General features: G+C 45.2%; 1 protein-coding gene across 1 annotated transcript; it reads right to left on the minus strand.

Annotated features, from left to right (window-relative positions):
* Positions 1-202: 202 nt before the first annotated feature.
* GLB1L (galactosidase beta 1 like) lies at positions 203-16,512 on the minus strand. Its single transcript, XM_040440061.1, has 16 exons — positions 16,327-16,512; positions 14,866-15,035; positions 12,546-12,696; positions 11,492-11,552; positions 9,388-9,482; positions 8,966-9,146; positions 7,096-7,154; positions 5,979-6,100; positions 5,856-5,896; positions 4,791-4,909; positions 3,750-3,824; positions 3,572-3,661; positions 2,635-2,748; positions 2,317-2,448; positions 2,001-2,225; positions 203-704 (listed from the first exon to the last, which is right to left on the minus strand). Exons 1-16 carry the CDS (start codon positions 16,381-16,383, stop codon positions 450-452), a joined length of 1,947 nt encoding a protein of 648 aa, XP_040295995.1. The 5' UTR covers positions 16,384-16,512; the 3' UTR covers positions 203-449.
* Between the last annotated feature and the right edge of the window lie 278 nt (positions 16,513-16,790).

The following is a 16,790-nucleotide window of genomic DNA, read 5'->3' on the forward strand; positions in this document are numbered from 1 at the left end:
GTGTGTATACAGACTGAGGTAATATCAGGTATTATGTCTATGAGCAGCTCTGAGTACTAAACACATAGAAAAATAAGGTCCGTGAACAGCAGCTAACCTTCTTGTTGATGGTTTCCAACGAGGTGGTATTTTCTACTCAGCAATAACAATCTGAGAAATACGTGAAAACCTAACAACATATATAAAAATTAAAACTGTTAAGGAGCGGTGGAACCTCACTTTAATTTATATACGCTGACAACTGATTACAGTTCAGAAGAAATCTGCAGAGTGGATTGTGTTGCGTGATTCACATTCACAGTAATATTACATATAGCTACCATCTGGGGTCTCCGCCCTGTGGAGCTGGCAGCAGCTTTACTGTAGGACCTGTTCTTTACTGATGCCATCGTTTCGCCAGTCCGTATTCATGCGTGAGCCTGACTGTGCAGGAGAAACGCATAAGCGCATTACACGAGTCTCCGCCAGTGCCTCTGCTCTGGCTTCGCGTGGCCGCCGCTCGTTTTCTCCATGTATGTCCCATTCAAAATGGGCCTGTCCAGGAACATGGCTAGAGGCTGGTCTGGTGCACCCTCCAGTTCCAGTACAGTAATGTTGTTGATCTGCGACGAGCTTAGAATAGTGCCTGGCACATAAAGGGTTCCTTGTGGCCCTCGTATGGGCCAGTACCGTCCGAGATTGAAGCCATTTATCCACACCTGTCCCTGGAGAGGAAAATAAATGGTCATTGTATAGGAGGATAAAACACACTGGGGGAGACTTATCAAAACTGGGGTAAAGGCAAATTGGCTTAGTTTCCCATAGCAACCAATCAGATTACACCTTTCATTTTTCAGGGCTGCTATGCAAAATGAAAGCTGGCATCTGATTGGTTGCTATGGGCAACTAAGCCAGTTCTACTTTACACCAGTTTTGATAAATCTCCCTCACTGACTGATACACGTCCGAGCATCAGTCACTGTACTGATCCTGAGTTACATCCTGTATTATACTTCAGAGCTGCACTCACTATTCTGCTGGTGCAATCACTGTGTACATACATTACTTATCCTGTACTGATCCTGGGTTACATCCTGTATTATACTCCAGAGCTTCACTCACTATTCTGCTGGTGGAGTCACTGTGTACATACATTACTTATCCTGTACTGATCCTGAGTTACATCCTGTATTATACTCCAGAGCTGCACTCACTATTCTGCTGGTGCAGTCACTGTGTACATACATTACTTATCCTGTACTGATCCTGAGTTACATCCTGTATTATACTCCAGAGCCGCACTCACTATTCTGCTGGTGCAGTCACTGTGTACATACATTACTTATCCTGTACTGATCCTGAGTTACATCCTGTATTATACTCCAGAGCTGTATTCACTATTCTGCTGGTGGAGTCACTGTGTACATACATTACTTATCCTGTACTGATCCTGAGTTACATCCTGTATTATACTCCAGAGCTGCACTCACTATTCTGCTGGTGCAGTCACTGTGTACATACATTACTTATCCTGTACTGATCCTGAGTTACATCCTGTATTATACTCCAGAGCTGTATTCACTATTCTGCTGGTGCAGTCACTGTGTACATACATTACTTATCCTGAGTTACATCCTGTATTATACTTCAGAGCTGCACTCACTATTCTGCTGGTGGAGTCACTGTGTACATACATTACATTACTTATCCTGTACCGATCCTGAGTTACATCCTGTATTATACTTCAGAGCTGCACTCATTCTGGTGGGAGATCCCACACTGATAGTAAAAGGCACTAAATCCCCAGCATTACTGAGTATTTCGGGAGCAGAACGTACAGTTGATGATGGAGGCAGTGATCAATCCCCCACCATGGGATTGGTGAGGACAGGGCTGCACATGATGTACCCCAACAGTAGAAAGTACGGATGTGATGCCTCTGAACAGATGGATAAACTACCTGATTTTGAGGCAATATTCATGATACTAGCCTGTAACACTGCAGTGTCTATCATTATTACCTTCGTCCATTTGGGCAGTTTCAGATACGTGTCTCCGATGTCGGTAATTATAAAGGTTCCGCTGTAGATGGCTGGACCCTTCCTACCCTCAGTCTGCGCCATCTTCAGTCTATGATCAGCCATAATGTGAGGCCATCCTACGGAAATCGGGCCATCCAAATTTAGAGGATAAACCACCCAGTTTTCCAGGAGGTCGGACCCCAGCGTCAGGTTACTTATTAACCCCTAAGAGAGTCAGGTATAAATATATGTTACTATGCCTGTAAGTAAACCGTGGGGCAATGAAGGCCACACAACATTCAGTGCCTGCTGTTACCTTGAAGTCATTCAGATTGCTGCCATAATTGATCCTCCCCATATTTTCAACTAAAACATCCAACCACTGTCCTTCCGCCCCCGACACATTGACGTTCTTCAGGCTGTCCCTTTCCAACACGCCATAAAATGTCTGTAAAGATAAGCACAGACTCAGGATTTATGGCATTTACGTGGCATTAATGCCCTGTTCATATATTATATTTTGATGCAGATTTCAGCCAATACTGAAACTAGATCCCCCATCCTAAAAAAAAATATTAATAATTGGTCACATGCTATAGACATAGATTCAATCAATTACGTTACTGTCTCTCACCCCAGCGACTGAAACATAACCACGATCATGAACTCCATTTGCTACTGATGAAAGGGGAGTCTGGTCAGGGACATCCCCGGTCAGACGGGTCCGGTACAGCATGAATCCAAAATACTGAATGGAAAAAAGGCAAACAAATTATGCGAACGGGGATGTGTATGATAGGCGCCCCACTTCAAAAGCACCTAGGTCCCTTTGGGACCCTGCTGCAGTCACTACACAGCATCAGATAACTAGAAGACCTGCCCACCAGGCTATCTATAGGATTGTCAAATTTGTTTTCAGCTTTGGTAGAACTAATGCACAGCCTGCACCACCTCTCTCATCAGCAAGAAGTTACAACAGCCAGACTTTCTGGTTGTTGTAATATAATACATAAACTGCTCTGTAGATGGACTGACAAGAGAAGAAGGGAGTGAGCAGAGAAAGATAGTGAAAGCACAACAGGAAGAAGATCTGTCCTCAGCCCCCTCCAGCTGGTTTCTGCTGTCCCACTGCTCCGCCAAAATGTGCTCTCATTTCCCACTGATCATTTACTAGTGGCTTCCTGGCACTGCTGTCCTAGTATGCAACAGAGGGGTTATAACCTGTACATCTTCAGGTTGGCTGCATGTCCAGAATTCAGCTGCAGAATAGGCAAAAGCGTGTGTGTGTAATGTGTATACTAGTGTGATATGTATAGGTGCAATGAGTATATGTCTGTAATGCATATGCGAGATGTGCAAACCTCCGTTTAACCCTGGGTGTACCATCCTGCAGTCTAAAAAGAATCTGTCCCCTGTTTTAGATTGTCCCATCGGCCTGAGCCAAAACACTGGGTCACTTACCTGAACTGACTCTAAGATCTACAGCTCAAGTCGTCAGACTGGACGATATAAAACTGGAGACAGATTCCCTTTAAGTACAATGACCAGCACTGTACACACATAGAAATTACCTGCTTGACATCCTCAAAGGTGATGGGGAACTGAGTCACAAAGGGGTTCGAGGGAGACAGAATATCCAATAGATCCACAAGATCTCCAACCTAAAAAGGAAGGGGACATCAGGGATCTCATGTTGCTGTAGGCGGCCAAACTTTATGAGATAAATATAAAGATATATCAGACACTCACCTTATTAAGACTGACTAAACCGTATGCAAATTTTTGAGTGGGTGGCGGAATGGGTCCTTGTGGCACTGGCTGGAACTATAAAAAATAAAATAAATAAAAAAAACTTTAAACATTATACTAAAATTAAAGGGGTTGTTCAGGTTCTCAGATGATCATGGGTGGACTGGGAATGGGGCTTAAAAGTATCCATGCAAATGTTTGAACGTGCGCTTGCTTGAAGACACTGTAATACACTGTGCAACATGTTTCCAGGACAGGTGTTTCATTCACTGACAGCAAAGATTTAACAACCTCCATTTTTCAGCAGGATGCACTAGTAATAAATCCAGCAATAAAAAAAAAATGGTGCCATGATACAGAAGCACTGTAGTGGAGAATACCTCTGAAAAATGGTGCCATAAGAAGGAGGCTCTGTAGCGTGGAGCCACATGGACGCTACGGGCCACATTTATTAATCAGATGACGCCAGTTTTGGGTATAAATTGAGCTTAAAATGGGTTGTGCGCATTTGTTGGTGGGTGGGGGGTTTGGCAAACACCCCTCCTAGGCAGACCTGCGAAGGGAAGCATACTTACCTTCTTCCCGGAGCTGGCTCCTGGCCCCTATTGCTCTACTGGGCTCCCTGGATGTAAACTTCCGGTTTGACGATGCTGCAGCCAATCACTGGCCGCAGTGGTGACCTGCTCCCCTTGTGTCGTGTCATATGGTCAGGTCACTGTGATTGGCTGCAGGGGTGTCAAAACTGAAGTTTACATTCAGGGACGAGAGAGAGGAGAGAGGAGAGAGGAGCAAATCAAAGTGTATGTCATATCAGCACAAACTTTTTAGACTTTCACTCGCCAGTTCTGAAAAGTGCAAAGAAAATTGTCCAGGAAAAACCCTTTAAATAAATTTGGCACAATACACTTTTTTTTCTTCTTTTTTTTTGTAGTGTGGCAGATGAAACCCTAAGCTTAATAATTGTGGTTCCAAGTCCCTGCCGTGTCCACAAGCCCTATACCTGCTATTATCACCTAGAGCACAGGTCATGAGAGTATTTACCTTACTAATTACTGAACGGATTGCTAATAATTTATCTGTAGGGTCCCCGGCCTCGGTCAGAGGGGCATCGTAATCATAGCTTGTTGTGATCGGCTTGTAGATTTTAGGAAAATCAGCTCCTAAGGATTAAAAAACAAAAAAAAAAAAAAGGGAAGGCTACAATTGGTAATAATTACCTGGGACACAAAAACTAGGATCAGGAATTAAAGTGTCGCTGAACTTTCCAAAAACGTTTTTGATATGTTATAGCAGCATCTCAAAGGTTTTCATCGATGGGGATCCAAGTGCTGAGACTCCCCACTGATCACTAGAACGAGGAAAGAGAAGCGATCACACAAACGGTGGTGCCCCATCTCCCCTCACAGCAGGAAAGGGGTTCAAGTCAATGGGCCCATTCGATTCCATCTCCTGCAGCAAGTATAGAGAAAGCGCACCATGTAAACATTTCTCTCTCCTCGTTATTGTGATTTGGTGGGGGTCTCAGCTCGCAGACCCCCTACCTAACAAAACCTTTGATATGAGATATGAAACATTTTTTGGAAGTTCAGTGACCCTTTAACCTACACATGGAAGACAACTGGGGTACCAGCAGCAATCTCACTTTCCATACACGCCATATGCAGTCACGGCAATGTAACTTTAGCATGTACTGTGCCATCTGTCAACTACGGGCAACCAAGCCTGTTTTCCTTTACACCAGCTTTGACAAATCTCCCCCTTTAAGTTCAATTTTAGTCTTTAGTCTTAGGGCTCTTTCACATGTGCATGCCCAGGAATCATGTTCCATATGTGAGCGTGATCCTCCGTTCTGGACACTGCTCTTCTTGCAGGAGCGCAGGGCATTATACTGATTTATAATGCTGTGTGCCTCTGCATGACCTTTTTTTTTTTTTACAGTGACAATGATAGCTTTATGTCAGTATGATCCTGTAGAAAGAAGTTCATGCAGAGGCGCACAGCATTATAAATCAGTATAATGCAGTGTCCAGAGCAGAGCATCACGCTCACACACGGAGCGTGATTTACGGACTGCACACCCTCGTGTGAAACAGCCCTTATTCTTACCGTTCCAATAACCAAAGTTGGTGCCTCCCTCAAACATATACCTGAAATAAAAGACAAAAAACAGTAGGTTGTAATAGTAAGTGATAGAAATGACGGGTATCTCATCTTATTACAATGACTTACATATTCACACTGGCGCCGCTCTCCAAGATGGCCTGCAGACCCTGGCTCACTCTGTCCGCCGGGCTCACAGCATGCTTTTCCCCCCAGTAATCCAGCCAGCCGGTGTAATACTCAGAGTTCACCTGCAGCAGAAACTCATATTGGTACAATGAAGCAAAATACCAGGGTATGAACATATATACAGTACAGAACAAAAGTTTGGACATACCTTCTCATTCAAAGAGTTTTCTTTATTTTCATGACTATGAAGGCATCAAAACTATGAATTAACACATGTGGAATTATATACATAACAAACAAGTGTGAAACAACTGAAAATATGTCATATTCTAGGTTCTTCAAAGTAGCCACCTTTTGCTTTGATTACTGCTTTGCACACTCTTGGCATTCTCTTAATGAGCTTCAAGAGGTCGTCCCCTGAAATGGTTTTTACTTCACAGGTGTGCCCTGTCAGGTTTAATAAGTGGGATTTCTTGCCTTATAAATGGGGTTGGGACCATCAGTGGCGTTGAGGAGAAGTCAGGTGGATACACAGCTGATAGTCCTACTGAATAGACTGTTAGAATTTGTATTATGGCAAGAAAAAAGCAGCTAACAGTCTATTCAGTAGGACTATCAGCTGTGTATCCACCTGACTTCTCCTCAACGCCACTGATGGTCCCAACCCCATTTCTAAGGCAAGAAATCCCACTTATTAAACCTGACAGGGCACACCTGTGAAGTGAAAACCATTTCAGGGGACTACCTCTTGAAGCTCATCAGGAGAACGCCAAGAGTGTGCAAAGCAGTAATCAAAGCAAAAGGTGGCTACTTTGAAGAACCTAGAATATGACATATTTTCAGGTGTTTCACACTTGTTTGTTATGTATATAATTCCACATGTGTTGATTCATAGTTTTGATGCCTTCAGTGTGAATCTACAATTTTCATAGTCATGAAAATAAAGAAAACTCTTTGAATGAGAAGGTGTGTCCAAACTTTTGGTCTGTACTGTACATAAAAAAAAAAAAAAAACACTTTATGATGAAACTAGAGAACCCCTTTTAAAATAGTCACTAATGTACAATAATGTTTATCACGGCATCATATTGGGGGTGCAAAGTAGTAATCACATTACCAGGGGTCCTGTGGGTTGATATCTGCGCATGGCTTCAAAGGCTTTGGTTACATTGTTCACTGAAAGACAATAAAGATAATACCATGTATATATATTTATTGCCATAAAGCAGGGATGGCAAACCAGCGGCTCTCCAGCTATTGCAAAACTACAACTCCCAGCATGCCCAGACTGCTTACAGCTATCAGCCTACAGCAGGGCCTGGTGGGAATTGTAGTTTTACAACAGCTGGAGGGCCGCAGGTTGGCCAACCCTGCCATAAAGTGTCATCTTCACACTGGCGCACAGGTTCCAATCAAGTTTCCATTGCTCTGACTGGCAGCATAGTTCTCTGTGTTATTGTAGCCAATAAAATAAGATGGAATCGTGACTGATCCCATCAACTCCAGACATGGTGGGTTTGCCATGCAGATTCCGCAAATGCAAATTCTCAGCACATGACAGTAACCATCTACATGTAGCAGAAAAACATCTGCAAGGAAAAGGGAGCATGCTGCAAAGTTTCAGATCCGCCGCATGCTCATTTTGTCACGGAAATGCCGCAGAATTTCTCCACGGATTCCAACCCCTTTAAGGTATAATAAACTGGCATGTAACAGATACAGATATTCCTTTGCATTAAGCTCCATGGTGGAAATATCCCAATGCATTCGAACTGGAAGCTTATAAGTCTCTCGAGTTCATTATAATATGTTACAAACTGGATCCATCATGGATTCTATAAAAAAAGTAAAGCTTTGATGCCAGTGTGAACAGGACATTCAGAATAACTAGGCTCGCAAGAATATAGGTGTCATTAAATAAAATAAAAATAAATAATAAAATGTAACTACAATGGTGTCCAGTCTAGACCTCTGTGTGCAAAGCTACCTGGACTCCAGACTGATTCATTTCACCTGCACTGATACATTGTAACAAACGGGAGATAGGTCTGTACTGCTCACAGAGGATTGTCTAGACTGGATACCATTGTAATAACCCCTCAGTTTCAAGAGGCATTAGGGTTTTTTTTAGATGTAAACTGGGAATGTTTCTGTTCACTGACAGCAACAAGAGAACTTTAAAGGGAGTCTGTCATCGAAGTTTCCTGGACTTATAAAACTGGCAAAAAACAACTTAGTAGCATATGCAAATGAGGGCTCGCGAAACAAGAAGTAGATGGGCGGGCAGAGGGAAAGAATGGGGCGGGGGGAAGCGACGATAAGGCAGAGCTAGCTGGGCTCCTACGAGGGTACCGCCGCCCCTGGGCACTTGCGAGCCCTCATTTGCATATGCTACTAAGTTGTTTTTTGCCAGTTTTATAAGTCCAGGATTGCTCATAAAGGTAACGTTTTTATTAACTGTAAGGCTGCTAGAAAGCTATGGGAAGGGTTAAAAAGGTGAAACTTTGATGACAGACTCCCTTTAAATGTTCAGAAATTAAAATGCATAGCTTTTAATTTTACAGTGATAAAAGGGGTTTCCAGGAATATTAAAATATGGCTGCTTTCGTCCAGAAGCAGATCCACACCAGTCCAGGGGTTGGGTCTAGTCAGCTCATCTCCATTGAAATGAATGGAAATGAAATCTGTTGCAATATCACACACAACCTGTGGACGGCTGTGGAGCTGTTTTTGAAAGAAAGCAGCCAATGTTTTCCTAATCCTGGGCAAACCACGGTTCTCACAATGCTAAAGTCGCTCGCCTTCATAAACTGTAGGTAAGACCCTAAAGCCGAGTCCCAAGTCTCTGGGGTCCCCGGGAAACCTTCCGCTGTGTATTTCAGACACTTGAAAATAAGAAACTGCAGAGCCTTCCTCAAAAAAACGGAGGCACAGCGAGGTAAATCTTGGACACCATTAGAAGAGGCATATAGATATTGATCGCTGACCTGGACCAAAGTCGACAGTGGCGTAGAGATCCTGTAAGGTGCCACACCTCAGGAAGTAATCGGCGTTACCATCTGTGGTGAAGAGTACCACGTCATCTCCCAGGTACAGGCGAAACATGGCATGTAGGTGGCGCATATAACCGTAATCACAGGCCTGGAAGCTTCCGTATTCATTCTCTACCTGCAAGATCAGAACAGTGGACATTCAATCAGCGGACACGGTCACATGTCAAGGCCTTAGAGGACGAGCAGATGCTTCTCTCCTAAGATGCTGGATTTTACAGATCCGTCTCATGGACAAATGACAGCTTTTAGGAATGCTGCCGCACGCCACTGGAAGCAGATCACATGCAGTATAATTAGTGAGATCCCAAAGCAGAGCGGCCGCTACAGATAAAATCAGTGAGGACGGGTCCCTTTACCTGGACGCTTATTATATTTCCTCCATTGTTGTATAGACGTGGACGCAACTTGGGGAGCAGGACGGAAAGCCAGGAGTCCACAGCATTCAAATAATCTGAAATCAGGGGGATATTAATTAGACATGAGTTTCCATGGAGAGAAGTATTACTTAAAGGGGTTTTCCAGGATAGGTCATTAATGTCTGATCGGTGAGGGTACGACTCCCATCAGCTGTTTAAAGAGGCCGCGGCACTTGGGCGAGCCTCTTTCTAGGCTTGTAACATCACATCCGTCGTCTCAGGTCCTATTCAAGTGAATGAGATTGAGCTGCAATACCAAGGACAACCACTTTACCAGTGTAGGGCGCTGTGCTTGGTATACGGTGAAGAGGTTGCAACAACCTTCCACTTCAAACAGTGGATCAGTGGAGCGCTGGTTATCGGACTCCCCACCAATCAGCTATTGACGACCTGTCCTGAGGTCATCAAAATTTGAATCCTGGAAAACCCCTTAAAGTGTTTTTTATTTTTGTGATTTTACTACTGACCCAGGATAGGTCATCAGTAGGGATGTTTCCTCCGAAGTCGATTCGCATAAGACTTCGTTCTAATACTGTACGGAGCAGGAGCTCCGTACAGTATTAGAATGTATTGGCTCCGATGAGCCGAAGTCATCGCGAGACTTCGCGCAATAACTTCATAAATTAATTTGTACTGTAAAAAAACAATTTCCCGAACACGGGTTCAGTTCCAAGGTACCACAGTTTTATGCGAATCGACTTCGGATGTTTCATCCGAAGTCGTTTCGCTCATCCCTAGTCATCAGTATCTGATTGGTGGGGGTCCGACACCCTGGACCACCACCGATCAGCTGTTTGAGAAGGCCCCGATGCTCCAGTGAGTGTCGCGGCCTTCTCGCAGCCTACCAAGCACAGCGCCGTACATTGTATAGCAGCTATACTTGGCATTGCAGCCCCGGCACATTTAATTGAATGGCAAAGAGCTGTGCCTTGGCCATGTGACCAATGAACGTGACGTCACTCGCCTAGGATGCCCACCAGAGAGCTGAGGCCTCTTCAACCAGCAGGGGTGCAGGATCAGAAACTGATGACCCGTCCTGAGGATAGGCCGTCAATATTATAGGGGTCTTCTGAGATTTTTTTTACTGATGACCTATTCTCAGGATGATCGCTGGAGGTCCAACAACCAGGACCCCTGTCGATCAGCTGTTTGAGAAGGTATCGGCGCTCTCGTGACCGCCGTGGACTTCTCTCTGCTTTTTCTAGGCCAGAGAATAGGGCATCAGTAAAAAAAAATCCTGGAAAACTCTTTCAAACTCCTAGAAAACCCATTTGAGAATTTTTTTTATTTTATTTATCCTGATGAGCCGTCACACAGACAAGGATATCGTTCATATCATATCCATTACACAGTGGATTGAGCTTTCTGTCCGGAGGATAGGTCATCAATATCCAAAGGGTGGAAAACCCTGTTAAAATGCTAAAAATCTTACTGCCTGAAGCCACCACTAGAGGGAGCTGATGAGTGTACTACTGCTTTCAGAGGTTGTCCCATTCGAAAGGTTTATCTTCTAAGTGTCTGATTGTCGGGGGTCTGACCAATGAGGCCCCTGCCGATAACTAGAATGGGGACCCTATGTGCCTCTCTTTGAACAGAGCGGTGGTCACGCTTTCAGGCTGTCACTCAATTCAACTCTATTAGACTGCTGGAAATAGCAGAGTACGGCTGTGGATAAGGGATAAGTTTGAAAAAACCCTGATGGCAGTGAGAGCAAATAAAGTGGTGGCTGGAGGACTCCGGTCCGGCCACCACCAAGCGTGCTCCTCATAGAAGTGAATGGGAGCGCACTGCGCATGACCGGCCACCGCTCCCATTTACTTTTATGGGCTCTACGGAAACAGCCGATCCGGCACTTGGCTATATTCGGGGACCCATAGAAAATGAATGGAGGTACGGGACCCGCACCTATAAGACAATGGGGGTATATCCTAGAGATATGCCCCCGTTGTCTGTGATAAGACAACCCCTTTTGTATTTTACTAAGACGATCAGAACCAATCACTGGAAGGTCTGGGTTTTGCAGACACTGGTTATTAGGACTTACCTGGATCAGAGGCGCGCAGAGCTATGTTCTTCTTATTCAGCAGCCAAGCTGGAAGCCCACCCTAGTGCAAAAACCAACATGAATGAGATCCGTTACTGTATTACGGCCTGCGTCATACCTGCCCCGCAATATAATCCTCACCACAACATTCTGTATTTTATAGACTGTAGATTTTAGAATAGCGGTTATATCTGCCACGGTCAGTCATTTGCACGCTTTATATTATATATAATGAGGCCCATTTACTGCTCTGACACAGTGCTGCTCCTTGTGGATGAGTCCGGTACTGCAGCTCAGGCCTTCCTATGACTGATCACAAGGGGGTGGGTAATCAGACCCCCACTGATCCATAAATGTTATACCATGTTCTGAACCTAATTCTATTTTCTTTTGTTTTGAGGAAATAATACTGAAGCCGCGGAAAGTCCCAACATAAAATTGAACAGAGCCAAAAACTGAAATAAATGGTACAAGAATATTAAAGGGGTTCTCCGGGTGTTTAATACGGATTATTGAGGGTCCAACTCCCAGCACGCACCCCTGCCCATAAGCTGATTAAAGCGGACAAGAATAGAACACGCTCTATTTTTTTGCGGGGGCACGGAACGGAACGGAACTACAGATGCGGACAGCACACGGTGTGCTGTCCGCATCTTTTGCGGCCCCATTTAAATGAATGGGTCCGCACCCACTTCCGCAGCTTCCATTGCAAACAAGAAGACCTGCAGTGTAGAGCATGGGAGAATGAACAGAGCAGAAGCTCGAGCTTGTGATAAAACTGGAGGTAGATATGAATCTACCCCTACAGACAATGCATCTGCGATGAAGTCACTGATTAGAGATGTGCCTGACTGGACCAAGGGGGGTTCTCCAGGACTTAGGTACTGATGACATATCCTTAGGATAGGTCATTCCCCCCCAGGAGCTACTAACCACGGGGACCGCACAGCGCCATCCACTGTGTAGTGGCCGTGCCTGGTTACTACAGCGCTGCCATCATTCAAGTGAAACAGGTTATAACCTCAAATATTCTAGTCACTGGTCGCTTACATACCATGTCCCATTCTGCACAGATATAAGGTCCTGGTCTCATGATAACCAGAAGTCCCAGCTCCATGGTCAAGTTCAGGAAATGCTCCAAATCATGATCCCCCCTGAAGTTATACACCCCGGGCTGCGGCTCGTGGAAGTTCCAGGGGACGTATCTAGAGAGTGATGAATATTAACGGAGGTAATCACTACCGATGGCCATTAATAAACTGCAAAGTCATTTCTAAACCTATATACGACCTCTTGGCGAACAACCCCCCCCAAATGCATAGTCATGTACTAGACTGCAGGGTCTGCAAGATTGTGTCATCCGAAAGTCGAGAGTTCACTGCATCTGTACGAACAGACTGTGCGAAGTTCTTCATTATACTGGTGCAGACTCCAGTCACACGAGGGGCAAAACCTCCTCTCAAGAGCGTCTGACCAGGGGTAGAGGGTAAAAACAAACATGTCCGCTTCCTTCCAGAAACTGCGCCACTCTTGTCCATTGCAGCTCAGCCCTATTCACTTGAATAGCAGATACAGCCCGTGGACAAGAGTAGAGCTTCTTCTGGAAGGAAGCAGCTGCGGTTTGTTTTTTATCTTAGGATGCTTTCACACTTGCGTTTTTCTTTTCCGGTATTGAGTTCCGTCCTAGGAGCTCAATACCGGAAAAAAAACGGATCAGTTTTATCCTAATGCATTCTGAATGGAGAGCAATCCGTTCGGGATGCATCAGTTCAGTCCCTCTTACGTTTTTTTGGACGGAGAAAATAGCGCTGCATGCTGCAGTTTTATCTCCGGCCAAAAATACTGATCACTTGCCGGAATGCAATTTACATAGAAGTGTATTAGTGCCGGATCCAGCATTACGTGTTCCGGCAAAATGGATTCGGCTTTGCGTATGCGCAGACCTTTAAAAATGAAAAATAATATATATATAATAATTCCGGATCCGTTTTTCCGGATGATCACACCGGAGAGACGGATCCAGTATTTCAATGCATTTGTCAGACAGGATCCGCATCCGGGTCCGTCTGACAAATGCCATCAGTTTGCGTCCATATTGACGGATCCAGCGACGGAACTGCCTGCCGGAATCCTCTGCCGCAAGTGTGAAAATACCCTTACCTGCAAATTTGAAATTTGATTCTGCGGATTTGTCCCCCAAGCGTTTTGGGAAAGGCAGATGACAACCCTTCTGGGGACGGTGATGGCTCCCATAGAGTTTGTCGCCCAGCTTCCCAGAGACGTCACTAGTTTGGTTCATGCAGTAATGAGTTGTTTAAAGGGGCATTCCCACCTTATAAAGTTACAGTGCGTGACCTCTGCGTCCCCACTTCACAATCCTAAGAATGAAGGGGCGTTGGCGCTCATTTAGGCACTTTTCATACTGCGTCTTTTGTAGCCATTTACCGTATTCGCTGGCAAAGCTCCCAGCACCTTCATTATACAGACCCATAGACCCCACTACACTTACAGACGCCAAAAAAAGGTATTTTGGCTACCGAGGTTTCTGCTGCGCTATTCCATGCAGTCTTCCAGTAAAAAAATAAAAATAAAAAAAACATATAGCGTGCAGTATACATGGGTGTCTATAGGGCTGGCTGCCATTTTCCCCATCAGGTGGTCTCGAGCGCTGATGTGCAGAGAAAACACAGAAGGGGATGCAGAGCTACACCAAAGCTGCAGATCCTTTATTCTTAGGGTGAGAACACCAGCAATCATGAAGTGATGGCATGCCCTAGCGCCAGGATGGGAATACCCCTTTAAGGGCTCATGCACACGACCGTATGTATTTTGCGGCCCGCAAAACACGGATGACATCCTTGTGCATTACGTAATGCGGACAATAATAGGACATGTTCTATTTTTATTGTGGAACGGAAATACGGAAAGGGAATGCACACGGAGTAACTTCCATTTTTTTGCAGACCCATTCAAATGAATGGTTCTGCATATGGTCCTCAAAAAAAAAACCTGAACGGACACGGAAAGAAAATATCGCTAGGATATGCACCCATTGTCTTATAGGTGCAGGTCCTAGTGGTGGAGCGGTGGCCGGTCATGCGCGGTGCTTGCGCTCCCATTCACTTCTATGAGGAGCACGCTTGGTGGTGGCCGGATCGGAGTCCTCCAGCCACTACTTTACGGAGCTCCATTCCCGATATAGGTGCGGTTTCTTTTTCAGGTGGGACCCGCACCTATAAGACAATGGTGGCATATCCTAGCGATATGAACCCCCCATCGTCTGAGATGAGACATCCACTTTAAGGGAAGCGTCCCTACCATACGGTTACTAAACGGTGTCTTATCTTGTGGAACAGCAGATGAAGAATTCTTACATCTGAACAGCGTTGAGCCCGGTCATGTACATTTTCATTAGTCGATCTTTCCAATAGCTGGAGGGGATCCGGAAATAGTGGATACTGCCTGAGATGTAGCGGAAACACTTCCCGTCCTTCAGGAAGCAGTTCCTGTTGTAGTCAATCGTGAAAGACTGGTCTCCCCAGACCTGCAGAGAAAGTCACGACAGAACAAGTCACTTAATGTCTATGTTGTCGTAATTATTAAAAGCGACTCGTTAATTATACACTAAAGCTTATTTCTTAAACAGTAACTGGTAGGGTTGATCCTGCTGATTAAAATGATACCTGTCTTGTGAAAATCGGTTGTGGTGTTCCTAAGAAAAAAAGACTTTTACTCTTTATCCAAGTGAGGGCTTCACTGCCCCGAGGGGTGGGGCCAGCCCTAAAAACCTGAGAGTCAGGCCCCGCCTCCAGTGCACTAAAGCCCTCACTTGCATAAAGAGTACGAGTCTTTTCTTTTCTCTGGAACGCCACAACCGATTTTCACAAGACAGGTATCATTTAAATGGGCAGAACCAACCCGTCCAGCTGGTGTGTCTGGTTTAATGGGTCGTTCCCGCTGACAGGTGCTCTTTAAAGGGAATCAACAAGTCATTAAATAAGAACCCTCTAGATGAGACCAACACATCCATCCATAGATGATGAAAGTCCATATCAGTAGAAGCATGGGGGGAGGCTCAGGAGTCACAGTCATAATATACATGGTAAAATGCTGATGTAAGGACTGTCTGAAACCACACGGAACTTGTGATGAAGTCCTTAGTAAGACACAGAGTCACAGTATGGAACCACCATCATGTGATTTCTGTACGCTCAGCTACCTCCAGCAGTCCCACAGAGACGAATGGAGGGGGGGTGCACATATAGGACCTCTGCCCCGTACATACAAGGGGGGACACAGGAACCCCGCTCCCCCTTCTCGTGATCATTTCAGGTCCCAGCGGTAGGACCCCCACCAATCAGGTAGATAGGGGATAATGGAACTCTGAGCCGATATATACCCTCTGCTGCTCCCTGTTATCAGCCATTTCAGGCTGGAGACAAATACACAATGAAGGCTATGCCTAGGTACGAGGAAATGTTTACATGACAAGGGCTCTTAGTCCTACGCCACCCAGGTGTCTTGAAGAAACTGTGAAGTTATCTTACTGTTTTCTGGGTGGTTTTATGAGCAGTTTCAGAATGGCTGAAGACCCGTCCTGATCACGTTCAGCTCTCACCAGGGACAGCGCGCTGTAATGAACCTAGCTGGGGTTGTTTTCATCTTCTGCATGAAAACAGGAATGTTGCCATTCACTGACAGCAGGCAGAGATTTTGTTGAATTGAAACACAAAGTTTATCACAAGGTTGCAAAACTTTTCACCTTGCAATCATATCATCAAGCTCTGGATCTGCTGATGTCTGCAGATTTTGGATGATATGACCGGGGTACTCACCAGCGGGCACAGAGAGCCCACCACCACCAGCATCATCCAGAGCGCCCCCGCTGCCATCACTGCCCACTCCTGTGTCCTGTTCTGTTCCGGCCTCCAGGATCTGAGCTCTCGGTTAATTCATCCTCAGTCCTCTTCCTTTTCTTGAAACTTGACTCTTGCCTTGAACACAAGATCATCTACATCATGTGATCATCCGTTTCCTTCTGCTGGAGTCCGCAGGGTCCTAAAGCCTGGAAGACACAGCAGCAGAACAATTGTGTTCACATGAATAGTAGTTTCCTGATGGATATTGGATAATGGAACCATAGAGAGGGCGTGAGAGGAGTCACCGGCACACGTGCTGACCTACAGAATACTGTCACGTAGGGGAGGGGTCACATGACCCTGTCCATTCAAATGTACATTATTTCTAGGGGACCTATACCGACCTTCTGCACCAATGCAATCCGTTCCTGCTGAGCATT

This window comes from Bufo bufo, chromosome 7, assembly GCF_905171765.1.
Source record: "Bufo bufo chromosome 7, aBufBuf1.1, whole genome shotgun sequence".
NCBI classification, from domain to species: domain Eukaryota; kingdom Metazoa; phylum Chordata; class Amphibia; order Anura; family Bufonidae; genus Bufo; species Bufo bufo.

What these genes read in the sequence shown, in the direction of transcription:
- GLB1L (XM_040440061.1), bottom strand. Translation starts at nt 16,383, where the DNA reads ATGGCAGCGGGGGCGCTCTGGATGATGCTGGTGGTGGTGGGCTCTCTG. An exon ending in TCTGCGCGCCTCTGATCCAG is followed by an intron (nt 9,483 to 11,491) that starts GTAAGTCCTAAT and finishes CCCTGATTTCAG; the next exon opens with ATTATTTGAATGCTGTGGAC. An exon ending in GTTATGTTTCAGTCGCTGGG is followed by an intron (nt 2,449 to 2,634) that starts GTGAGAGACAGT and finishes TTATCTTTACAG; the next exon opens with ACATTTTATGGCGTGTTGGA.